General features: G+C 41.6%; 1 protein-coding gene across 2 annotated transcripts; it reads right to left on the bottom strand.

Annotated features, from left to right (window-relative positions):
• Window positions 1-11145: 11145 nt before the first annotated feature.
• Window positions 11146-14492, bottom strand: fam174c (family with sequence similarity 174 member C). Of its 2 annotated transcripts, none has more exons than XM_029121347.2 (3): window positions 14028-14492; window positions 13734-13862; window positions 11146-13483 (listed from the first exon to the last, which is right to left on the bottom strand). In XM_029121347.2, the coding sequence occupies exons 1-3, from the start codon at window positions 14309-14311 to the stop codon at window positions 13477-13479; spliced, it is 420 nt and encodes a 139-aa protein (XP_028977180.1). In that variant the 5' UTR covers window positions 14312-14492; the 3' UTR covers window positions 11146-13476. The 2 variants fall into 2 exon arrangements, with proteins under 2 accessions (XP_028977180.1, XP_010869705.1); XM_010871403.4 differs by having other exon boundaries at window positions 11146-13607; window positions 14028-14482.
• Between the last annotated feature and the right edge of the window lie 7781 nt (window positions 14493-22273).

Below are 22273 nucleotides of genomic sequence, written 5' to 3'. Positions count from 1 at the left end.
AAAAGAGGGAGAAGGGGCGGTCCCATTTTGCTCCAATATTTAAAGTTGGAAAAATGGCCTGTGGAGAATGGGCTAAGGAGACTGAATGGACCTATTTAAACTTGTTATGACACCGAAAAGATGGCAAAAAGAACCATGCCTGATCTTACATTTTCTCTTGCTATGAAAACGGCTTTTTCATGAGGCGTAATAGGAAATTATGTGTTATTATGTCTTGTCACTTGACACACTGGTTATAAAATGATACAATACAAAGTCTGCAAGGAGAACAAAATAAATGAACCGGTGGGGAAACACTGATTTATTTGGAAAAGAATTAGATTTTTTAATTCATTACTCTCCCAAGAAGCAATATGCACCTCATTAAACGGAAATGGGAAAAATTTAATTGTTTTTTTTTTTCTCTCTTTCCTCTAACCTCAAAGACCGAATCCTTTGGGTAACTTCTAAAATCTCATTCTCGCCGACTCTCACCTCCCACTTTTCATATCGAAACGCAGTCGTATTCAGAGAGGCTATCCTGATCTGCCTACCATCCATTACTGGGCATTGTGCGGTCTCAGACAAATGAGCAGCAATCACAACAGGATCAAATCTAATCCGGAGAAAAATCGACTTATTTTGGTAAATGCATGGGTAAATGAGTCCCTTGTTGTCATTACTTACCAAGGACTACACTCTCACCGCTCAATTCCACTGCTCTCATTTCCTCTAATACTGGGGATGTACAGCAATGCTGCTCCACGGCCTCAGACGCCAGCTCCAGCAGCTCATCTGGCACCTGACAAAGCAATCTGCGCAGCTCAGAACGACTGCTATTATTATTATTATTATTATTGTTACTGGTATTGTTATTAATTCAAGCTATTCAAACTGTTACTAAGCCATTAACCGGCCCATTATTTGTGTTGGACTGGTTTGAATCTTAGGTTCAGCTGCATGGCTGGTAACTGGAACGAATGCATCTATGTGAGAAATTAGCATATGCAACTGGGTGTTGTTCACATTTCCCAGGAGACAGGAATGTTATGAATTCTGGAACAGGTCAGTCTTTGACCAGCTAAATGTTTTAAAGTTGTCTATATGCGTTTTGTTAATGTGATTCTTGGTGGGGTTTTTGCGCCAGCAGGGAGATACAGCTCCGGAAAAAAAGGGAGATACAGTTTCCTTTCCAAAAAAGTCGATAAAAGGAAGGTTTTGAGTGAGGAACAGAAGGGTTAAAACTAAGAGATCACTGAAAATGTTACGCTTCTGTTCCTCTCTCAAAACTTTCCATTTCAACTTTTTTGGAAAGGAAAGAAAAAGGTGCCATGGTCTCTTCATTTTTACCGGAGCTATACAGTATGTGGATGTATTGGGTCAGGCCACTGAGCCTCTGGGGCCACAATATTTGATGAATATAGAATCGGATAATCAAAAAAGAAAAGCACTGTTTTGTTCCCCTCTTTTCAATATTGTAGGAGACGTAAGTATTGAATAGAGTTCATTGGTGTTGGATAAGGTTGTTGAGTTGAAGATTTATTACCAGGAGCTAAAATGGGAGCTGCGCACATAAATGTTGGCAAGAGGAGAGACATCATGAACAGATTGTCCACGTTAGCATCAACTCAGTGTCTACAGCGTTGTTGGCGTAATGATAGCCCAGTCACCTACTGTCACTAGACTTGTATTATTTGTAGCAGAACAAATTGAGGTTTCACAGAGTGGCAGGGCCACGCACAGACCTTTCAAGAGGCCTGTGCTGAAACTGGAAAGATGGGTGGAGTGAGTTGTCGCCTTAGGGTTAGGGTTAGGGTTAGGGTTAGGGACGGGTTGTCCAGAGAGTGTGACGTGCGTCATGGACACCGATGGGTACATGCCAACGGGAAAGGGCACTAGATAGCAAACGGGCATGTGCTCTGTACAACAGCCTTTCCTGTGCACGTGCCTGTGCAGTGATGTGCTCTGTACAACAGTCTTTCCTGTGCACGTGCCTGTGCAGTGATGTGCTCTGTACAACAGCCTTTCCTGTGCACGTGCCTGTTCAGTGATGTGCTCTATACAACAGCCTTTCCTGTGCACGTGCCTGTACAGTGATGTGCTCTGTACAAGTTGGGCCTTTCCTGTGCACGTGCCTGTGCAGTGATGTGCTCTGTCGATACTAACATCATTTATGGGACAAACATCCAGACAGAGAGAGCTGACAGGAGTGCCTTTTGAAGTAACTGATGAAACAGATGAAAACATCATATCTGTTTGTGTTTATAATTAAAGTCACATGAGAAATCTTTAGGCTATAGGCCAGCTGGTCCCATAGAGACCACGAGCTAATAAAAGTTGAGATTATCTGTAAACGTGTAATTATCTGTTAGGTAAGGCTTACGAAATATAAAATGATATTGAGCAATACAACATCAACTATTATTCCTGAGAGACTGAGCTTTTGCCACAAGATCATGGCCCACACTTAACCGCTATTCAGAATCTTCTTCTACAGCACTGGAAAGTGACTTCAGACTAGCCTATATCCTCCTCGTTGGCCTATGCCCAATGCTATTGAGTGCATTCAAGACAAGGTCATTTTTATTAATCATTGTCTTTTCAAGAGGCTGCCTTTCCTCAGGCAGCCAAATTCTCATCCACTAATTGGTCTTTTGACCAATCAGATCAGCTGTGTTGCCAATAATAGAGCAAAAGATCAGAATTGGACTGTGGAAAGGCAGCTAGAGTAGGGAAGCCTGTAATTTCATGTGTTTTATGAAAATAATATTCAACAGATGTCCCATTTTACTCAAAATGTTTATATGTGAATATTCTAGAAGAAACACCTCAGTGCCTTAATTAAAACAAATGCACTGCAATACAAATTGCCTGCAATGATTTATTTTGAATGTTGGACCCAGAAAGAATGGCTGCTGCTCTGAAAAAGCTCATATGGAGTCGAATAATTGATATGGTGACACTAATATGTATAAAAGGAAAACTACAAAGGCATGTTTAAGCTAAAGACAATCTAATAAAAATACAAACAAAAGCCGACCGAGAGGTCTTCTCTCACAAACTGGAAAATAAAGTGTTTTCCTTGATTGTCTGTGTTAACTCTGGGATACACATTTCATTGTGACACAATATTTCGATTTCTAACTGGCAAGACAAACACATTTGCTAGATAAAGAGAAAGCTTGTCACCAAAATCTGGAGGGAACTTGGGAATGTTCTGGATAGAATATAGAGGTATGGCTGCTCAAGATGGGAGCCCAACCAGCAGTGAGTCAAATTTGTCCAAACGCTGCATGACAACCGCTTAGATAAATACCTGTGCCACTTCCTGTGTAAGGTTGTTCTCTGCAAATGTTGTAGAACACAAACGTACTGGAGCGAGTCAACGCCGTGATGTTTGGGGAGAATGACAGGGTTTTGCTCATGGTCACATCAAGGTTCTTTGCAATCTGGGACGGGGACAACATGAGTTGTCAACAATGATAGAGTGGTCTTGGAGCTGACAGGCCTTCCCCGAAGGAAAAGCTGCTCGGTGTTGTCGAGGTTGAGATGGCGGGTCGACATCCAAGCAGAGATGTGCTTTGATACGCTTATTGATGCACTTCTAGCTTGTAACCTGGAGGTTCAACTGTCTACCGTTTTTACCGGATTAGTAGAACGGCGAGGGGGGGGGGGGTCATTACCCCCCGAATACTACAGACAGGTCAATGTGACCCCCTTGGAAAAGAGTGAATATCCTGACCCCCCACCCCAATATAAAGTACAAACCTAAGTTGTTGTTCAAGCCACATGCACAGCAAAGTAAAGGCAAAACCAGGCTCCAAACACATTTACTGCAATACTTTTACCAAGCTACGGAGCTCACCGCAGATTCATAGAGTCGTGGGGATGTAACATGTATTTCCGCTGCTTAGCTATGTTTCATGATTGGGATGCACTTCCCTTCATTTTGGGATGCAATTTATTTGTAAGATAAAAAAATCCATATATTTCCAGGAGTAGCACTTTGCTTACTGAAAGCGAGGACATATACAGTGCTGCTGCTTCATCCTGTTCCTGTACAGTATAATCATATGGTGGAGAAATCTCACAGCCCGTTCTGGCAACCGAGTCATAGCGGGCGTGGAAGACTGTCATTGAGATGAATGACTCTCGCCAGATAGCAACAGGTGTCTCCGAACTCCGTGTTCGCAGCGTTAGCAAAGCCACTGCCCAAGTCTCATCTCCACAGTAGTCATGGTGAAGGTGTGCGGTAGGCCTACATTTCACCTCCGCGTCCTCCTCCCGCGGTACCAGAGCTGACATCTGACCTCTCCCCAAGTTCCACGTAGTAACGCTGCAACTGTAATTCTCTGAAGGTGGCTCCTCATGAGAAGAATCTCACCAAAGGAGCATTCAATAGCCAAGGTCAGACAAAAGCCTGTCACAAGCGTCAGCCAGATGGCGAAGCTCTTATGAATTCCTCTGAAATAGATTAATGCTGGCGTGTTGTGGAGGTGAAAGGTCCGCCGAGTGAACAAACAATGAGTTTAACTCCCCTTTGAGTCGGGTCAGACTTACAGAAAGAGGCTTGGGATTGGGGGGGGGGGGGGTTCCACATTTTTATAGACGGAGGACAAAAAGGTCAGGAGTATTAGCGGAACACACCCAGAAGCCCCTACAATCTCACCTCGAGTTCTGAGGAGGGAGGCTGCACCCCAAAGCCCCTAACACTGGATACATGCTTTTGTTCCCCCGTGGGCAAAGAAAAAGACAGCGTCATAGAGCTACTAAAAGGAGAAATCTTTAATCACCATCTTGAAAGGGACTATTGAGTGAGGCTGTGTTTCCCCTCGCCTCTGAACTGTCCATCAGTCTTACCACGGAATTTGGGGGAGCTGCTGAGGGGTGACGTGGGGGGGGACATTTAGATGGAAAGGGGGGTTGGAGTGGAGGAATGGGAGGCTTCAAAGTTGGGTACTGGGCTGGAGAGGGGGTTTAGCCAAAATAGTGTGTGTGTGTATGTGTGTGTGTATGTATATATATATATGTGTGTGTGTTTTTTTTTTTTGGGGGGGGGGGATTATGCAAAAAAATCTGTCCAAAATTGACTCAAGTGGAACGCTCCTTGCTTGACTACCATGTGAGACCAAGCTGGCATGCCGACGCTTTTCCCATAATCCCTCTTTGCTTGCTGGCGTATCACCATGCTCGGCGCAGAGAGAGAGGAAGAGAGAGATGAGTCACAGATAACTGTGAGGAGGAGAGGTAGCAGTGCCGACCATCTGCACAGGCAGTCGCCCAAGGCCTCCAGCCAGGAGAGGGCCCCCCACACAGAGGTCAAATATTTTTTCATTATCAGATCTTTAGCTGTCTTTATTTTTTATTATCATGGCAAAACACTGATCAGTCATGCAGGGTGGGCATAAGTCATGGAAAAACACTGATCAGTTCCCAGGAGGGCATAAGTCATGGAAAAATGTATGGAATTGTGGACCATTCCCTTTAGGAAGTCAAAAAGTATCTCTGTGACATGACAAAAGGAATTGTATAAAACTGCAATAACAACAAAAATATAAAACTGCAAACAATTGTTGTTTTTAGGTCATTTAACCAGGCAAGTTGATTACGAACCAATTCTTATTTACAGCAACAAACGGGTGAATGTCACCGGGGGAGGAGTAGCAATTAGGGTTAAGTGTCTTGCTCAGGGACCAAAGAACGTAGCTCTCACCTTGGCGGCAGGGAGAGTAGAACCAGGGACTAGTCAGATGCCCTAACAAACTAGCCTACCTTGCCACCCAAATCTCTTCACAATAGCAAAATGAATAGACATGCATGACATTCAATACAGACTTCATAAATACCCCATGGGAAAAAAGAAATGATCTAAACACCATATTTTTCTCACTTGCATTGAGACAGTGTCCACCAAAATGTTCAGCCACAAACTTGGGGGCCCCCCACCAAATCCCACCCAGGGCCACCAAAACACTAGGGCCGGCCATGAAAAGGGGGATATTAAAGGGGATTTGAAATGGACCTCCTTTCCCCCTCCATCCAACAACACTCTCCAAGCTCACCATCTAATTTACATGGGATTGAATTCAAGACAAGACGCACCACTTCTTTTTGTTGAAACAAAGGAGTACATTGCAGAGGTCTTTGATCTAGTCGGCCTTGCTTGTGATGAACATCTACAGCTCTGTCTTTCCTCAGTCTGACTTGTTTAGAGTTAAAGACTTTGAGGTCTTCTTGGGATAAGGCTTTGAGGTTTTAGAATAAAGACTGATGGTAGAAATGGGACATGAGATTTGAATGTGCAGTCTAAATATAATTTGTACGCCATTCCTCTTAAAGATTTCCCAGACATTGTTTTAGTCTACTCATTTCATGTCTACTCCCCTTCACTGGAAATAGTCTGAACTGGTTTCCCAGGTGGCGCAGCGGTCTAAGGGGCTCTTCTATAGCCCCAAGATGACCACCACAGTCTAGGTTCAGCAAGCTGACAAGTGTCTGGGAGGCCCCGTGGGCAATGCAAGTTGGCCAAGATCGCCCAGGGAGCAGTCAGGCAGTGTCAGCAGGGACCTTCAGTTCTCTTGAATCCATCAGGAGATGTTGCAATGAGACAGGGCCGCAGACACAAATTGCCCTGATGAAATTGGCTAAGGGAGAAAAAGGGGGAGACATATGTATACAATAATGGTTTGAAGTAGTGGAATAGGCTGAACCTTGCCCCATTACAGCCAGCCTGAGAGTTCATGATATGCAGGAGAAATGTAGCTAATTGCTGTCCCTAAAATTTGGGGCAACTTTCAGTGGGCCACATTCTTTGATGAATGGCCTCAAAAGCCTACAGGCCCACCACTGGCTTTAGTGTGTTCCCACAATCTGCCCCTGAATCTTACAACAGGCCAGGCAGATTAGAGAAGAAGCATGGAGGGGGGACTCTGTTTGCAGAGTATTTACCCAACAGTGGCTCTTTTCATTTTAAAGAAGCAAACCCACTTGAGGGATAAAGAGAGGAAAACGACCAGGGAGCTGACAGATGAATGTGTTCTTACGCTCTTTCAAGGTTATTACCTTCTCTGTAAATCTCATGATGGACTACTGAAATGCTTCCTTTTGTCAACCGCTTTTAGGAAAGGACAGTCAAAACATCTCCAAGCAGAGAGGTAGGCAAGCAGGCTCTGTGAAAACCCACTACTTCATGAATAATGTTTCAGTCATTTTCAAACAGTCACTAGCAGATCGGTCTAACAAAACCGGACCACAAACAGAGCCACAACAATCTCAAAGTTAAATCAACCATTGATAGTGTGCTCATCTTCCCTGTGGCATCTGGGATGCTAAATAGTGTTCGGCTCAATGTTCTCTACCTCTGTAGTACTTGAAAGGAATGTTGTTAGCTTCCACATAATACAAGATCAAAACTGCAGACGCCATTCAAACCAACGAGTGCAAGGAAGTGCATTTTATCTCAAAATCATCTTTTTGCTGAAATAACCTTCTACTCCCAAGCTCTAGAAATTTTAAATAACTGGTCTATAGTATTTAATGTCAGAAATTAGCAAAACAATTTACACAGCTATTGTTAGCGCTAACAACGGACTTAGTTTTTGGAGTCAAACAACAGCCTTGGACCAGGTGTAAGGCCTGTAAGGTTTTTACAGCTAAAATGCACAGGTCATTAAATTAGCCGTAAATAACAGATTCTGCCTGAGTGGGAATCATGTTAATACATTCCATAAAGGTTTATAGTCCCAGTCCTCACATCCTGATGCTGGTGCACTACAGCTGGTGGTGCGCTACAAGGGAGTGTGGAGACATTAGGGTCTTGAAATGTAAACTCTAGCCTTTGACATTTAGGCTACGTGCTTCAATCGGTCAAACCCGCAGGCGTCGAAGGCCCCCGCGAGCAAACCCCCCCAATGCCATCAAGTGACAGAATTAACATAACCAATCATTATCATTAACCTTTTTTTTTGTTAGTGTGTGATTGTGTGTTTATGGAAGCGAAGTTTGCTCAGGATCCCCCCCCCCCCTTTTCACTCCTCCTCTCCTCCTGCCAATCTCCTCTTCGCAAGATCTATTCAGTTCAGGTCTCCTTTGTTCGGACGACTTCCTTTGAGGCCCCCGGAATCGTCTCCTCTCCGTTCTTTGTGTCGGGATGAAAAGGGCGCCGTTTATGATGTCTCCCAGTGGTGCTCGAGCAGCCAGGAGCAGCCCGGCCACTCAAGCATTGAGCAAGGTCAGGAGTGAGCGTCTACTCTGACTTAAAAAAGTTGAGGGCAGAAAAGGGAAAGAGGAGGAGTGAGAGAAGGAGTGAGAGAAGGGAACGGAGGAGGGGACAGGAAAGAGGAGAGAAAGTGGGAGCGGTACAAGCGGGTCGAAGCGGGAGGGCAGAGATTAAGCAGGAGACGGGGAACATCAGAAAGTAGAAAGAGGAAAAGGACTGGCGCTGGAGTTGGTCGTGCCTCTACCTCTCGCTCCTCAGGGGAGCTTTCCCTGTGGCTGGGTTTGACCTCTGAGCGAGGGAGAAAGAGCTCCTACGTCGAGGGATTTCATTTTACATCTATTCTCAACCCAAAACAAGGCCAGCTGGTGGAGGTGGGCCTCAGGCTACATATTAAGAACCACACAAGACTCCGGGCTAAACTGAAATTCTCTGAAGTGATTTCCGCAACTGTTTCTATAGCGAGACAGTATATCACACACCAGTTCAAGAGGGCCTGCATTGTATGGTCACAGCTAGAGTAGATATGAACTATAAATGAGGCCTCTTAAGTGCAGTAGAGAGCTCATCCACAACTGGACAAAGTTTTTAGAAACTCTGCTTACAAAAGCCTACAATATAATAGAAAGGACTTACAGCATAACCATAATATAATCACAGGAAGGATAAGAGGGGTACCATACATTTTTGTAGTTTTCCAGATCCATCCATCAGTTCTGGAGCAGGTAGGTGATCTATAGCGTTAACAATGACATCCATTTGTGGTATAAGAATAAAAGATCTTTCTTCAAACCATGAACCAACACATTGTTTCTTATCTAGTCTGATGCAGCGTCATCTGATAGGAACAGGTATGAAAAGTGTTACTAACCTCCCTCCAACAGCCACTGTGCTACAGCCAAAAGACTGAAGGGCCTTACACCATGAGGCAAAAGAAGGGTCCAACGCAACAGTCGTTGAAACGCTGGGCCCAATAACTGAGAGGTTGCTGGTTTGAATACCAGAGCAGGCAAGGTGAAATACTGGTCGATTTGTCCTCGAGCAATTCACTTAAGTCCCATACAGCCAACTCAAGAAGTATTGAAACCCTCCAATAAATTAAGTGTAAGTGAATGTTTTGCATCAAAAACCTTAAAACACAATGAAATGTTTTGTGTTTGAGAAATTGTGTTGAAATTAAAGAATACGGCGTCACTTTGTCTGAGCCCAAAATACAACTCGCTGCTCTTGTTGTAAATATTTTGCATTCACTTCTGCTCAATTTCATGAAGGGTATCAATATACCTCTTGAGTTTACTGCAGCTCCAATTGTTCTGGAAAATGACAATTGTTTTAAAAAAAAGAGAGAATTAAGAGTAGCCCAAACAACACAGGAGGGAGGTCACTGAACATCCAGTAACATGGCGTTTGTTGGCCTATGGGGGCATCACAGGCTTACCAAGATGCAGAAAGCTGACACTCTGAAAACTCTAAAAGATGGAGTGCCGAATGAGACAAGAGAAAGAAAATAAGAATGATCAACATCACTAGAGCGGTTTCTCTTCTTCATTTAAATTCAAAGAGGATGGAGCCCGGGCCACACGGCCCCACTGAGTTGGATTTTGGAATAAATTCATTTCTCTCTTTGCCCTTCTACTTTCCCTTCCTCTCTCTTTTAAATTTCTGATTTCTATGCCTCAGCCATTGGATTTCCAGTCAAATTTCTTGGGAGACGATTCCTCGTGGGTCCAGCTGTGCCACTCAATGGCTTTCGTTCCCCTTGTCGGCTAGCTTCTCCAGATTTTTTTGGAGTGCAGCAAATTGCAGTTGACACGAGTCAACCGGAATTACCTAAAGCCAAGCCTCTTCTGGGCCTGGCTCTCGGATGTTTGCATCGGGCAAGGATGTCGCAGTGAAGTTTAACAGAGGTAATTGGAAAACGCATGTGCCGCCCATTCCAGAATGACACACACTGACTGGGATGTGCACCTGGCGGTGCTGGACTCTAACTGCAACAGATACACAGGGAGAAGTTTGTATCAAAGGGGAGTCAACAATAAGTACTGGGGATGGGAAACATGCGCAAGGGAGATTAAAAAAATATATTATATATATAGCTCTGAAAAAAAATTAAGAGACCCTTTTCAACTTTTTTGGAAAGGAAAGAAAAAGTGAAGGTTTTGAGTGAGGAACAGTTTCGTTCAATTTGCAGTAAGGAAGATTCTGGTCTTAATTTTTTTGCTGGCTGGCTGGCTGTATGTATGTATGTATGTATGTATGTATGTATGTATGTATGTATGTATGTATGTGTGTGTGTGTGTGTACACACACACACACACACACACACACACACACACACTTTGGGACTTTTTGTACTTACATACGTATGTACGTCATGTACGGCATTTGCACAACTCCTGGCTGTTAGCATTTATTAAAGTCAACATAATTTACTTTAAAAATAAAAAATCTATTAAATTCAGATAAAACAAAGTTAATAAATATTACAATTGTTTGCCTCAAAACAATTATGCTTACATAAAATATTTGCGGCCGTGAATATTTATTCAAAATAAGAAATTTATCATTGATCATGGCATTGCGTATAAACAACTCACCGATTGCTTAGGAGCTTAATTTAAGGCATGTGAGAACAGGGAAAGTGTGGAAATAATTATAACATTAAAAGAACATATCACACACAGGCAACATTCTTAACTTTTTGTCTTCACGAGTTTAGCTGGCTTGGAGTAAACACCACCTGTACACAGAAGCTGGGATGTTTGGGTATGTTTACTGAAGTCAGTGGAGTAAGGACGCCCCCAAGTGGCAATTTGGTGTTAAGTACATAGTAAATAATTGGCGGCATCCATTTCGCTTGAATTACATTTTCTTATAATCCCAACTGATGGGCAAAGCATCATTAAAAGCACAGCAAGAGCCAGCCAAACAAGACAGTCTCGGTCAAAGTCTCACTTTGGTTTACATTTATTGTTGTCGTTGTTTGAAAAAACCAGAACAACCTAAGCAGCAACAACAGCCATCTCAGTCCACAAAGGTCCCGCCACCAACCAAAAAGACGCAGCCCTTCACAACATACACAGCACTCAACACTAGCCTTCAACTCAGGAGACACGCTGAATAAATAAAACACCAGGAAACAAACACTGGCCTCCATAGCAACATTACTCTCACACAAGACACAGAGGAATGACATTGCTGATCAGAAAAATACAGTTTATAAACAATAGGAAGGCCAGAAATGGACAGATGGAACAAGCTATACAAGCTGTATAGGTAACAAATCAGATATTCAAAGTGAGTTCAAGCTATTTGTTAAATCAAGTCAAACAACAGAAGAATTTATCATGCGGTTAAGTAAAACACAAAATTACCACACAGAAAACCAAGGTAAGTGGAAACAAATCCTATGGCATCAGAGAACGATGTTGGCATCTCCAGTTCTGCTGTGACGAAATTAAATCCAGCAGTTACAGCTTATTCTTACAATGTAACACAGTTACTTTCAGGAACATTTGCAATTTTTCTATTTAACCCTCATTTAAATGAAGGAGTGAGGATAATTTGCTCAACCTGAGCCAAAGATCTGAGTCATTAGCAATTCACAGGCACAAATAAACCCTAGCACACATAAGAGAGACTTCTGGGAGGACCTTGGAAGATCCTCAGCAGAATAGTCAATCCTTTAAGAGAAATATATTGCCTCTGTGTCTGTTCTGATTAACGTTAAAGTAGGCCAAGACTAACATAATATTTGCAATACAGCTACCTCCCACAAAAGTTGCAATGAATAACAATTACCAACAGTATGTTTCACTGCATAAAGCCTCATGTCAGATTGATCAGGGTGGTTAGGAAACTATAGAGATATAAACTGATTAAAAACTAAATTTGACTAACCACGGACTGGAAAAGGATCAATAAATAAAAACAAAAAACATTGTGTTTAGCTTTGTAGAAGCTTCTGTTAGCACAAGATTATTTAATCACCAGGGGAAAAAAAGATTACAATTGATATATAAATAAAACCTTAAAGAAATTAACTTAAACAAATACAATTATCAGTCAGTCAACAGCAACCATCTGTTTACAAAAAAGCAAAGAACTAGCTCTGAACATAAAATCAATCCAAAATATAAGAAATAATTTAGATTTGAAGACAATTAAATAGCATGGGGAAATAAGGTATGCAAAAATAGAGGACACAAAACCCATTTCGAAACCTAATGTGTTTAACCAAGGATTGAAAATGCAGAATTCATAAACCCCATTCTTTTTTCATTTCAGAAGTGTGTGTTAACAAAAATAATTTTAGAAAACCGACCCAGTAGATTTTTCTAAAAAGATTGTAGAAATGTATCAAAAAAACAAATAAAATTGAGTGTCAATAGCAACCATGTGATCAAAGAAAAAAGGCAACAAAAAAACAGCACAGAAAGATTTTTTTGTATAGAGAACTCTGGCATAAGACACATGAGATAATATACAGATTTGAAAACATTGGTATGGGCAAATAAGTGTTAAGAAAATACAGGGGTAGAATAGTATAATTGCATATTGATTAGCCTACATTTCCTAAATGGGGCTAAAATTAGACACATTCTGTACTGTCAGATTGTCAAGACTTTTTGGCTCACGGTTTACTTTCGGAGGAACGTCTTTCTCGAAAGTATGAATAGTTTAACATAGGCCTGTTTTTCTATTAGAGCAGGCATCCTACAATACAACATTCAGGTGCTGGTGCATAGTTCAACATGAGGTCGGGATATTGGTAGGCTGGTTTAGTTTACAGTAGTTTTAAGCACACACTCATTAATCAGGTTACTTACTCTTAAGGTCCAAGTAAAATACACAAGACATCAAAGTATAGGAAGACAAAGCAACAGACAACCAATTTGCCATAAGGCAAAGACACAAAACTTAGGCAACAACACGTCTTCCATGGAAATTCAGTTTGCTTGTTAATTACAAGAATGTGTATATTGTTTGTTGCTGTTCAAGATGGACAGAGGGAATATTGCGGGATACAAGACTATGCATTGATGCCAAGATTATTAGAAAAATTCTCATGCTCACATTCAGTCAAAAAGCTTTGTAGCTTTGGCATTAGACTCAGCCCAACTGGTTTGGTCCTGTAATGTTACAAATCCTAATTTCTCCACATAAAAGATGTAATGGGATGCTCACGTTTGGTCAGCAAAAAAACATGTGACGCACACAACGTCCTTATTCATACACCCCCAGGTAGTTCCAACACGATTGTTCCTCAGAGGACACAGCAGTCATTTTCTGGTTATGTCCAAAAGAATAAGAAAAAATTATATGCCATAATAACCATGGAAAAAATATGCCTTACAAATGTCTCCTTTCTGTCCCAGGCCAATTAGCATTATTTGACAAGACCAAGACTCATCTGAACAAAAAATAAAGACAGAGCACAGGTTAGATAAATCAGTGATGACGCTGGGTAAAGCATGTACTTTGTATATTACATTATCAACTTTGAGTGGCTTATACAACTGCTGCCATTGCATCTCACCTTCTCAGCGACCTCGCCTCGTACACAGTGTCATCCTCTTCATCACTTTCAAGTGCAGCCATCTCCACACTGTCGTCGTAGTTTGACAACAGGCCATATTTCTTACGCGAGGTTGTGGTTTTCTTCAGCCTACAGTTAACAACAGAATTAAATGTCGCACTCGCACACAAAGTGGTACTGATAATTATCTTGAATAAAGCCTATAAATAAGAGACCATCTCGGTGTTAGAAATAGATTACACCAGTAGATAATGAACCTCTGTCGCAACACATTCAGCAGCAGCTTCTACTCACCGCACAGCTCGCACAAGGAAATATAGTACTCCAATGATGGTGATTCCAATAAGAACATACAAGGCCCTTTGTATCATTGAACTGTCCACGTAGAAAGTGTTGACGATGTTATGTTTATTGATATTCGACGTCGTGTCTTTGGAGTTATTGGCACTCGAATTCGAGACATTTTTGGTGGTGACAGGAGCAATCGTAGTAACTCTTGTCGACTCAGTTTCCTCTGCGATTGTAGAAATAGCCCACAGCAGCGTAAGTAACATCCTTATGACTACTTGAAAATGCATTTTCGATGTCGATTTCCACTTTAAGTATGGAATAACATTAATCGAAGTGTAGTGTTAGCCTGTAAATAAAGGCTACCTCGTGTAGCTTAGTAATGTAGTAGGTTTTGATAAGTATGATTAAACAACCAGGAAGTTCCACGTTCAAGTTAGTGACGTGCAGAGCGTCACGGGTGATCGTGTCCGGAATGAACACAACATACTTCTTGTATGTTAACTATCCACTGTTTACAAATTCTGTATATTAAGAGACGTGCTAATAACACTGTTTTTTCCTTCCAATAAATGGTAATCAAGTCCATTAAAAGTTGATTTTCTGTGTAGTACCTGTGTGGGCGTACACTAATGACAGAATGCGGTGAGAATAAACAAGCGGTTCCGGAAAATAAACAAATAACGTTATCTTGAGCCATAGTATTAGCTATAACAATATCATTGTACAGCGTAGACGTTCTATTTTCTGTCAAGATTCCAAAACAATATGTATGATGATGTAGTAACTGAGGTTGAAAAAATGTTTTCCACGGTTTTGATCAATCATATTTGAATATCAGCTTCTCGTGTCAAATTTCCCACCCTGGACAGACAAGGATTTGCAGATGGCCTAGAGAAACAGGTCTCTCGCGCAAAACAGTCTCAGTGGGCTTTCATATTAAAATAATGGTAAAATAAATAAGTGAAATAAATTGTCTGTAGTTTTGTTTTGAACGACAAGACTTGACACCCATTCTCCATTATAAAACATGTATTATCAAATCTGGTGGAACTGGATTTTGACCCGTTTTATAGATGATTACAAAGAGACAATGATGTAACAAATTAATTTAATAGGTAAGGAGAGTGTGTAATTGCATAATACGTTAAACAAAAGATAGTGTTCTCCAGAGATTTGAGGAAGCAAGGGCAGAGATCCATGTAGAGAGGCTGTGGAAAAATCGTGAGTTTCCACTTCCTGCTATGGTTTATATACTCAAAACTAAAGTTGTGGGTGTTGGCTAGCTCAACTATGGAAGGATCACCAGACTAGTACTAAAGAATATTTCCCCTTATCAACTAGGGACACATCTCATGCTTTCTGGCACCATATCATAAGACAGAGTGGTCTAACTCATGGGTCAATCTAGGGTTATTAAGGCATGATCTTTGGTCCTGTATTCAGACCCGAGATAAAAGTCTGCCATACATTAACATTCCAATGATAGCATATCCCCTGACGTAGGCTATGGCAGAAATTGAGAAAAGGGTACATTAGGGTTCATACCCTGACAAAAGGGTACATTAGTGTTCATACCCTGACAAAAGGGTACATTAGTGTTGATACCCTATTAGCAGTCTAAAGTATTTCAAATGTATGGTGAAGCTCAATAAGGGCCCTTAGAGATGGACATGTATACAATTACATGCATCTGTACTATGTTATGTGGCATTTTTTAAATTGGTATCAATCTAAACCAGGACTGCCCAACCATGTCCAACTGTAATTTAGCACACTTGATTCTAATAAAGAGCTGGATGAAAAGCTAAATCAGGTTAGTCCAGAGGTTTTGCAAGGATCATAATACAGCTCCGGAAAAAATTAAGAGACCACTTCACCATTTTCTTTCCTTTCCAAAAAAGTTGAAAAGGAAGGTTTTAAGTGAGGAACAGAAGAGTTAAAATTAAGAGACCACTGCAAATTGAATGCTTCTGTTCCTCACTCAAAACTATCCTTTTCAACTTTTTTGGAAAGGAAAGAAAAAGGTGCAGTGGTCTCTTAATTATTTCCGGAGCTGCATATTCGGGGCTTAGTGAAAATGTGTTATGGTTATGTGTTATTGTCTGATAAAACCAAGGTTGAACTTTCTTTTAATTCCAAAAGATATGTTTGGCACAAAAAACAACACTGCACATCACCCAAAGAACACCATACCCACAGCGAAGCATGGTGGTGGCAGCATCATGCTTTGGGGCTGTTTTTCTTCAGCTTGAACTGGGGCCTTAGTCAGGGTGGAGAGAATAATGAACAGTTCCAAATACCATGTAATTTTGGCACAAAACCTTCAGGCGTCTGTTAGAAAGCTGAAGATGAAGAGGAAGTTCACCTCTCATCACGACAACGACCCAAAGCCCACATCCAAATCCACAAAAGCATGGCTTCAACAGAAGAAGATTAACGTTATGCAAAGAAGAGTGGGCAAATATTGCCACGTCAAGATGTGCCATGCTAATAGACTCCTACCCAAAAAGATAAAATCTAAAGTTGCTTCAACAAAGTATTAGTTTAAGGGTTATTGAGTTTTTTATTTTTTCGTTTGTTTTTCAATTGAATTGTTCATGTTATAGGTCATATAAAGGTGGAAAGGTTCTGACGATTTATCTTTGTCTCATTCTTTTACATCACAAGAACCTGGCATTTTAGCAGGGGTGTGTAGACTTTTTATATCCACTGTACATCTAAGCGGCCTACACGTCTACATTGTCATAATGCACAATCAGAATTATAGATGAATAGATCAGGGTTATTCTTTGAAAAATTGGGTCAATTTGAGATCCAGGGCTATAGCCCCGGACACCCAGGCCTAACGACACCACTGAGGTTGAAGATAACCTACAGGACAGTTGATCTCCAGTAAAAAGGTTGGACAGCTCTGCTCTAAACATTTTTCATGGATGTTCAAATTATTTGAGGGCCTTTGTTGAGCCTAACAATCAATTTCAGATAATTTTTGACAATCTAGATATGATCTGAAAAATGCTTACATTCAGCACAGTCAAAGCTCATCTCCATTTTGGAACCCCAATCGTGGAACCAGCTTCCTCTTGAAGGCAGAACAGTAGGGTCTTTGACCATTTTCTGATAACATAAAACTTTATTTTAAATACCAGGTAATAGAATATCACCCCAACCCAATAGGCCGTGTTTTCATGGAAAATGACATTGAAGGCATTTATTTTTACTCAGTAGACTGAATTTAATTCCTTCAATGGCTATCAGACTTTACCTTGCCCTTCTCGATTACGTGATCAAGTGAGTCATTGTCCAATCCTATGCGAAGAAGTTGGAAATCGTATTCACTTACAGTTTTTCTCAATTGCTTAAAAACAAAAACTGGTTCATGTAGCACAAAAACCCATACCCTACGTAATTCCCCAAAACATACATTTGCGATAACGATACACTATTCACTTGTTTCAACAAATTTCAATATTCAAATCTCTTTCTGCACAAAAGTGGCCATATCCATTATTCATTGCATTATATATTCATTCAGCAAACACAAGCTCTCAATACAAATAACTCAAGTAATCACAACCTAATCTCTAGGAGCACACCTTTCTCCAGGTGCAAACACTAAGCCTCAAAACTGTTAACACACCAATCAGAATTGCAGGATCATTAAAGAGGGCCTAGAGGCTTGTCCATGGGCTTTGGAGCAATGGATCCTAACAATGCCGAAGTTGCAAGATAACAGAGAGGAAGAGGCGGTGGAGAGTGTATGACTGCAACCCCTACACACAGCATAACCTCCTGGAGGCAATGATGGACGTCCGTGGAGACGTCTGCGGATTCTATCCAGGGTTTTTTAAGGCACACAAGGCCATTTTTTCCCACGCTGCCTGGCAACAGCAAACATAATGTGTGATGTTGATGAGATATTATGGGCTGACCCAGACTTGAGACGAGATGAGAACACTGACGCTGCATAATGTGATGTTGATGAGATATCAAGGCCTGACCCGGACCTAAGACGAGATGAGAACACTGATGCTGAGAAACCTAATCCAGACCTGGGACAAGATGAGAATGCTGATGGTAACCTGTACATTTGCTGCATTTGGAAATATAGCTTTTGGAAATTGGGTATTTTACTGTGCATGGACCATTCATGACATGTTTGGTCAGTGTGACAGTTCAAGCGTCAGGTTTTTGACCAAAACAGCATATACAGTTGTATTCCCTTATCCACTAATGTAAGAGGTATTTATTACAGTACTGTTTTGGATTCCTCTCACCAGGGTATCCCTGGTGTATCTCTGGTTAGTCAGTGGTGTGATTTGACCAAGTTCCAAATTGTTTCTGTGAAAATGTTGGTAGCAGTGTTGTGAATTAATCCCTCCAGAGTGTAACAAAGTCATGTAGTCTGTGTTTTTAACAGCTTGTGTGTGTTGTCTGAGGGCAAAGTTTGAATTGGGACCCAGAAGTTGGATGACTGTGCCGTTGGGTGTGCGTTTTTAAAATTGTGTGTGGGAAGATGTGAGAAAATGGTGAGTTGTTCCAGGAATTGTCCACACATTGACATACTCTTATAATGGGAAACATATGGATGCATTTAGAGACAGGAATGTGTTAAACTCTTAAAATATCAAAGAATTTGGTTTCACCAGAGCTGCCTTTCACCTGAAGATCACTGACGTCAGGAGTTTATCAGTTACCCATAATTACAAATTGGTAAGCTATTCAAATATAGGTTTACTAGTCCTTTTAGCCTGCGTGCACCAGGAAAAATTTAATAAATTCCCTTAAAAATGTATTAGTATTTTACACCCAATACAATATTCACTCACGGACATTTTGAATATGTATGACATTCAATGAGGCCCAATGTCCTGGCTGTCGGAACATTTTTGAACGGGAAATTCGTGGAATCCCCTACTCTTTTACTGCACAGTGGGTGGTGGTCTGTATCAGGGGTTCCTAAACTTTCACTCGCGGCCCCTAAAAACAAATGTTTCAAATACTGCGACGTCCGGGCCCGCATGCCCACATATACATACGCTCAGTAGATCATATTAACTAATAAAATAACCCTTATCAACAATTACATATTAATGACCTGTTCTCTCGGGTATGTTTCTTAACTGGTACGTGAAGTCTGAGCAACTTACTCATTTAATGAGATATGTGGGCATGCTTTTTGGAGCACAACAGCATGCATCCATTGATCGTCGAAATAGTTACTGCGACACCTTGCACACTGAGACGTGTGTATTTGTTTAAAATATAGGCCATGTCAGTGTGGAAAATGTTGCCTCACGTAAGTAGGTTGAACCAAACAGAATCAATACAGCCATCGCTGCTTTGGTTTAGATAGTCAATGGCAGCCTATTCCTCTGGTACTGAAATCCAGAATGTCCTTGTGGCAAACATTGCCTTTAAGGTCCGATCACTGGACGGCTCCATAAGTGCGTCCTCCAGGTCGGATGACAGGTGATCCCCAGTTGTATCTACTCATATCGTTGTGGAGTTGTCTCATTTGGGAAGTACTTCATAAAGTGATCCAGAAGGCCTTGGAGATGTGAAGGGATCACATCCGTCATTTAATTGAGATCCATTTCATTGACCTCCACAAATTCTTCCAGCTCGGGAAACATTACGACATTGCCACCTTCAGCTCACACAGCCCACCTCTCAAACTTTTTTGTGAATGCATCGATTTTATAACGACATAATACCTATATTTGTATGTGCCTTGTAGTGATGAGTTAAGTACATTACATTTGTCGAATATACACAAGATTTACCAACCATTTGGGATCTGTCTGGTGGTCTGCGAGTTGGAACCCAGACTCAATCAGGAAAATGCGCACCTCAACACGCATCTCATACAGGCGGGGGAAAACTTTCCCCCGCGAAAGCAACCTAATCTCGTTATGGAACAGCAGTGCTTCATGTTCCGAGCCCATCTCTTGGCAGAGGGTGGCAAACAGCTGGTGTTACTGGGACGTGATTTAATGGCGTTTACTATTTGAATAGCACGTAGCTCTGCCTCCGTCTCCTTTCAGCCTAAAACATGTTGATTTATTAACATGAAGGGATGCTTGGTTTGCAAATGTCTTTTCAGTATCACTGGCTTTAAACCTTCGTGTGCAAGAACCTCTGAGCAAAGAACGCATTGGGGGTAAACCACAACGTTAACGGTAAAACAAGTGAATCTAAACTATGAATTCCTCTTGATATTTTTGACGTTTGAATGGCTTGTCGGGCTGGAGGGCTTACCCTTGCGTTTCTTATTTCCCATAGGCCTATTTTCATTGGAAGTTGATTGCATTTCTGAAGGAATGATTTCATCAGCTGTTTGAGAGAGACTGTGGTCATGTAGCCTAACGTCTTCATGTATTTAGAGCTACGATCCATGTTGTAATGTGGCTATGATTAGTTGCTAGCTAACTAAAAGCGTGCACACGGAGGAACCGTTTAAGTGTGGCTCTGTAGATAGGCTACTATTAAGTAACTCGCGCAACAGATTCAACCAACCAGTTTTTTCGTTCGTTGATTACGACTAACATTTATTAAAAAAAGATATTTTTTTATACATTGTCTGTTCTAGTTGTATTCCCCCAAAAACTATGAACGGATGCATACTTTGAAAATATTTTTGGCATAATATTTTCAGCATACTATGGTTTGATGTTGAGCCTGTGTGATTTCTGCGTGCACACCGCCCTTCAAAATCATGCCCATTTATGTGGATTGGCGGTGCATTCACCTATGCTAATTAGGAACAACTGGCAATTTACGAGAACATGGGATTCTTCATTATAAGAACATACACAAAGTAACCATAACCTTATGACCACTGACAGGTGAAGTGAATAACACTGATAATGGCATTATCATGGAACCTGTCAATGGGTGGGATATATTAGGCAGCAAGTGAACATTATGTCCTCAAAGTTGATGTGTTAGTAGCAGGAAAAATGGGCGAGTGTAAGGATCTGAGTGACTTTGACAGGGGCCAAATTGTGATGGCTGGACGACTGGGTCAGAGCATCTACAAAACTACAGCCCTTGTAGGGTGTTCCCGGTCTGCACATATCAAAAGTGGTCCACGGAAGGAAAAGCGGTGAACCGGCGCCAGGGTCATGGACAGCCAAGGATCATTGACACGTGAGGAGCGAAGGCTGGCCCCTGTTGTCCGATCCAACAGATGAGCTACTGTAGCTTAAATTGCTGAAAAGTTAATCCTGGTACTGATGGAAAGGTGTCAGAACACAGTGCATCACAGTTTGTTGCGTATGGGGCTGCTCAGCCGCAGACCAGTCAGGGTGCCCCCTGTCTGACCCCTGTCCACTGCCGAAAGTCCCTACAATGGGGCATATGAGCGTCAGAACTGGACCACAGCGCAATGGAAGAAGGTGGCCTGGTCTGATGAATCCTGTTTCCTTTTACATCACATGGATGGCTGGGTGTGTTGCTTACCTGGAGAACCCATGGCACCAGAATGCATTATGGGAAGAAGGCAAGCCGGCAGAGGCAGTGTGATAGTTTGGGCAACGTTCTGCTAGGAAACCTTGGCTCCTGCCATTCGTGCAGATGTTACTTTGACACATACCACCTACCTGAGCCTTGCTGCAGACCATGTGCACCCTTTTATGGCAACAGTATTCCCTGATGGCATTGGCCTCTTTCAGCAGGATAATGCGCCCTGCCACAAAGCAGTTCAAGGTGTTGCCTTGGCCTCCAAATTCCACTGGTAATATACATAATACTTGTACGTTTTCTGCCCTCCTCTATTTGCACTTCTGATTAGATGCTAACTGCATTTCATTGCCCGGTACTTGTACTGATTAATGACAAAGTTGAATCTAAATCAAATTCCCCAGATCTCAATCGAGCATCTGTGGGATGTGCTGGACAAGCAAATCCGATCCATGGAGACTCCACCTCACAACTTACAGGACTTAAAAGGATCTGCTACTAATGTTTTGGTGCCAGATGCAACAGCACACCTTCAGAGTCCATTCCTCGACGGGTCAGGGCTGTTTTGACGGCAAAAGGGGAACCTATACAGTGTTAGGCAGGATGTCATAATGTTATGGCTGATCAGTGTAGGCGCAAACCATTCTGCAGTTAAGAAAACTTCTTCGGCCCTTTCTCATGAAAGACATTTAAAAAAAAAAAAAAAAATTGGTGAATGAGGCATAATGCTTTCCAAAATCAATAGTTTGTTTTGTATTTTAAAACAATTTTCTATGAATTGTGAA

Source organism: Esox lucius, chromosome 8 (genome assembly GCF_011004845.1).
Source record: "Esox lucius isolate fEsoLuc1 chromosome 8, fEsoLuc1.pri, whole genome shotgun sequence".
In the NCBI taxonomy this organism is placed as follows: Eukaryota; Metazoa; Chordata; class Actinopteri; order Esociformes; family Esocidae; genus Esox; species Esox lucius.
This window is presented reverse-complemented; position numbering and strand designations above follow the sequence as displayed.

Bases quoted from the DNA above. Each gene is read 5' to 3' on its own strand.
- fam174c (XM_029121347.2), bottom strand. From the start codon at position 14,311: ATGCATTTTCAAGTAGTCATAAGGATGTTACTTACGCTGCTGTGGGCT. The intron at 13,863-14,027 runs GTGAGTAGAAGC...TGTTAACTGTAG, and splicing joins TTCCTTGTGCGAGCTGTGCG to GCTGAAGAAAACCACAACCT.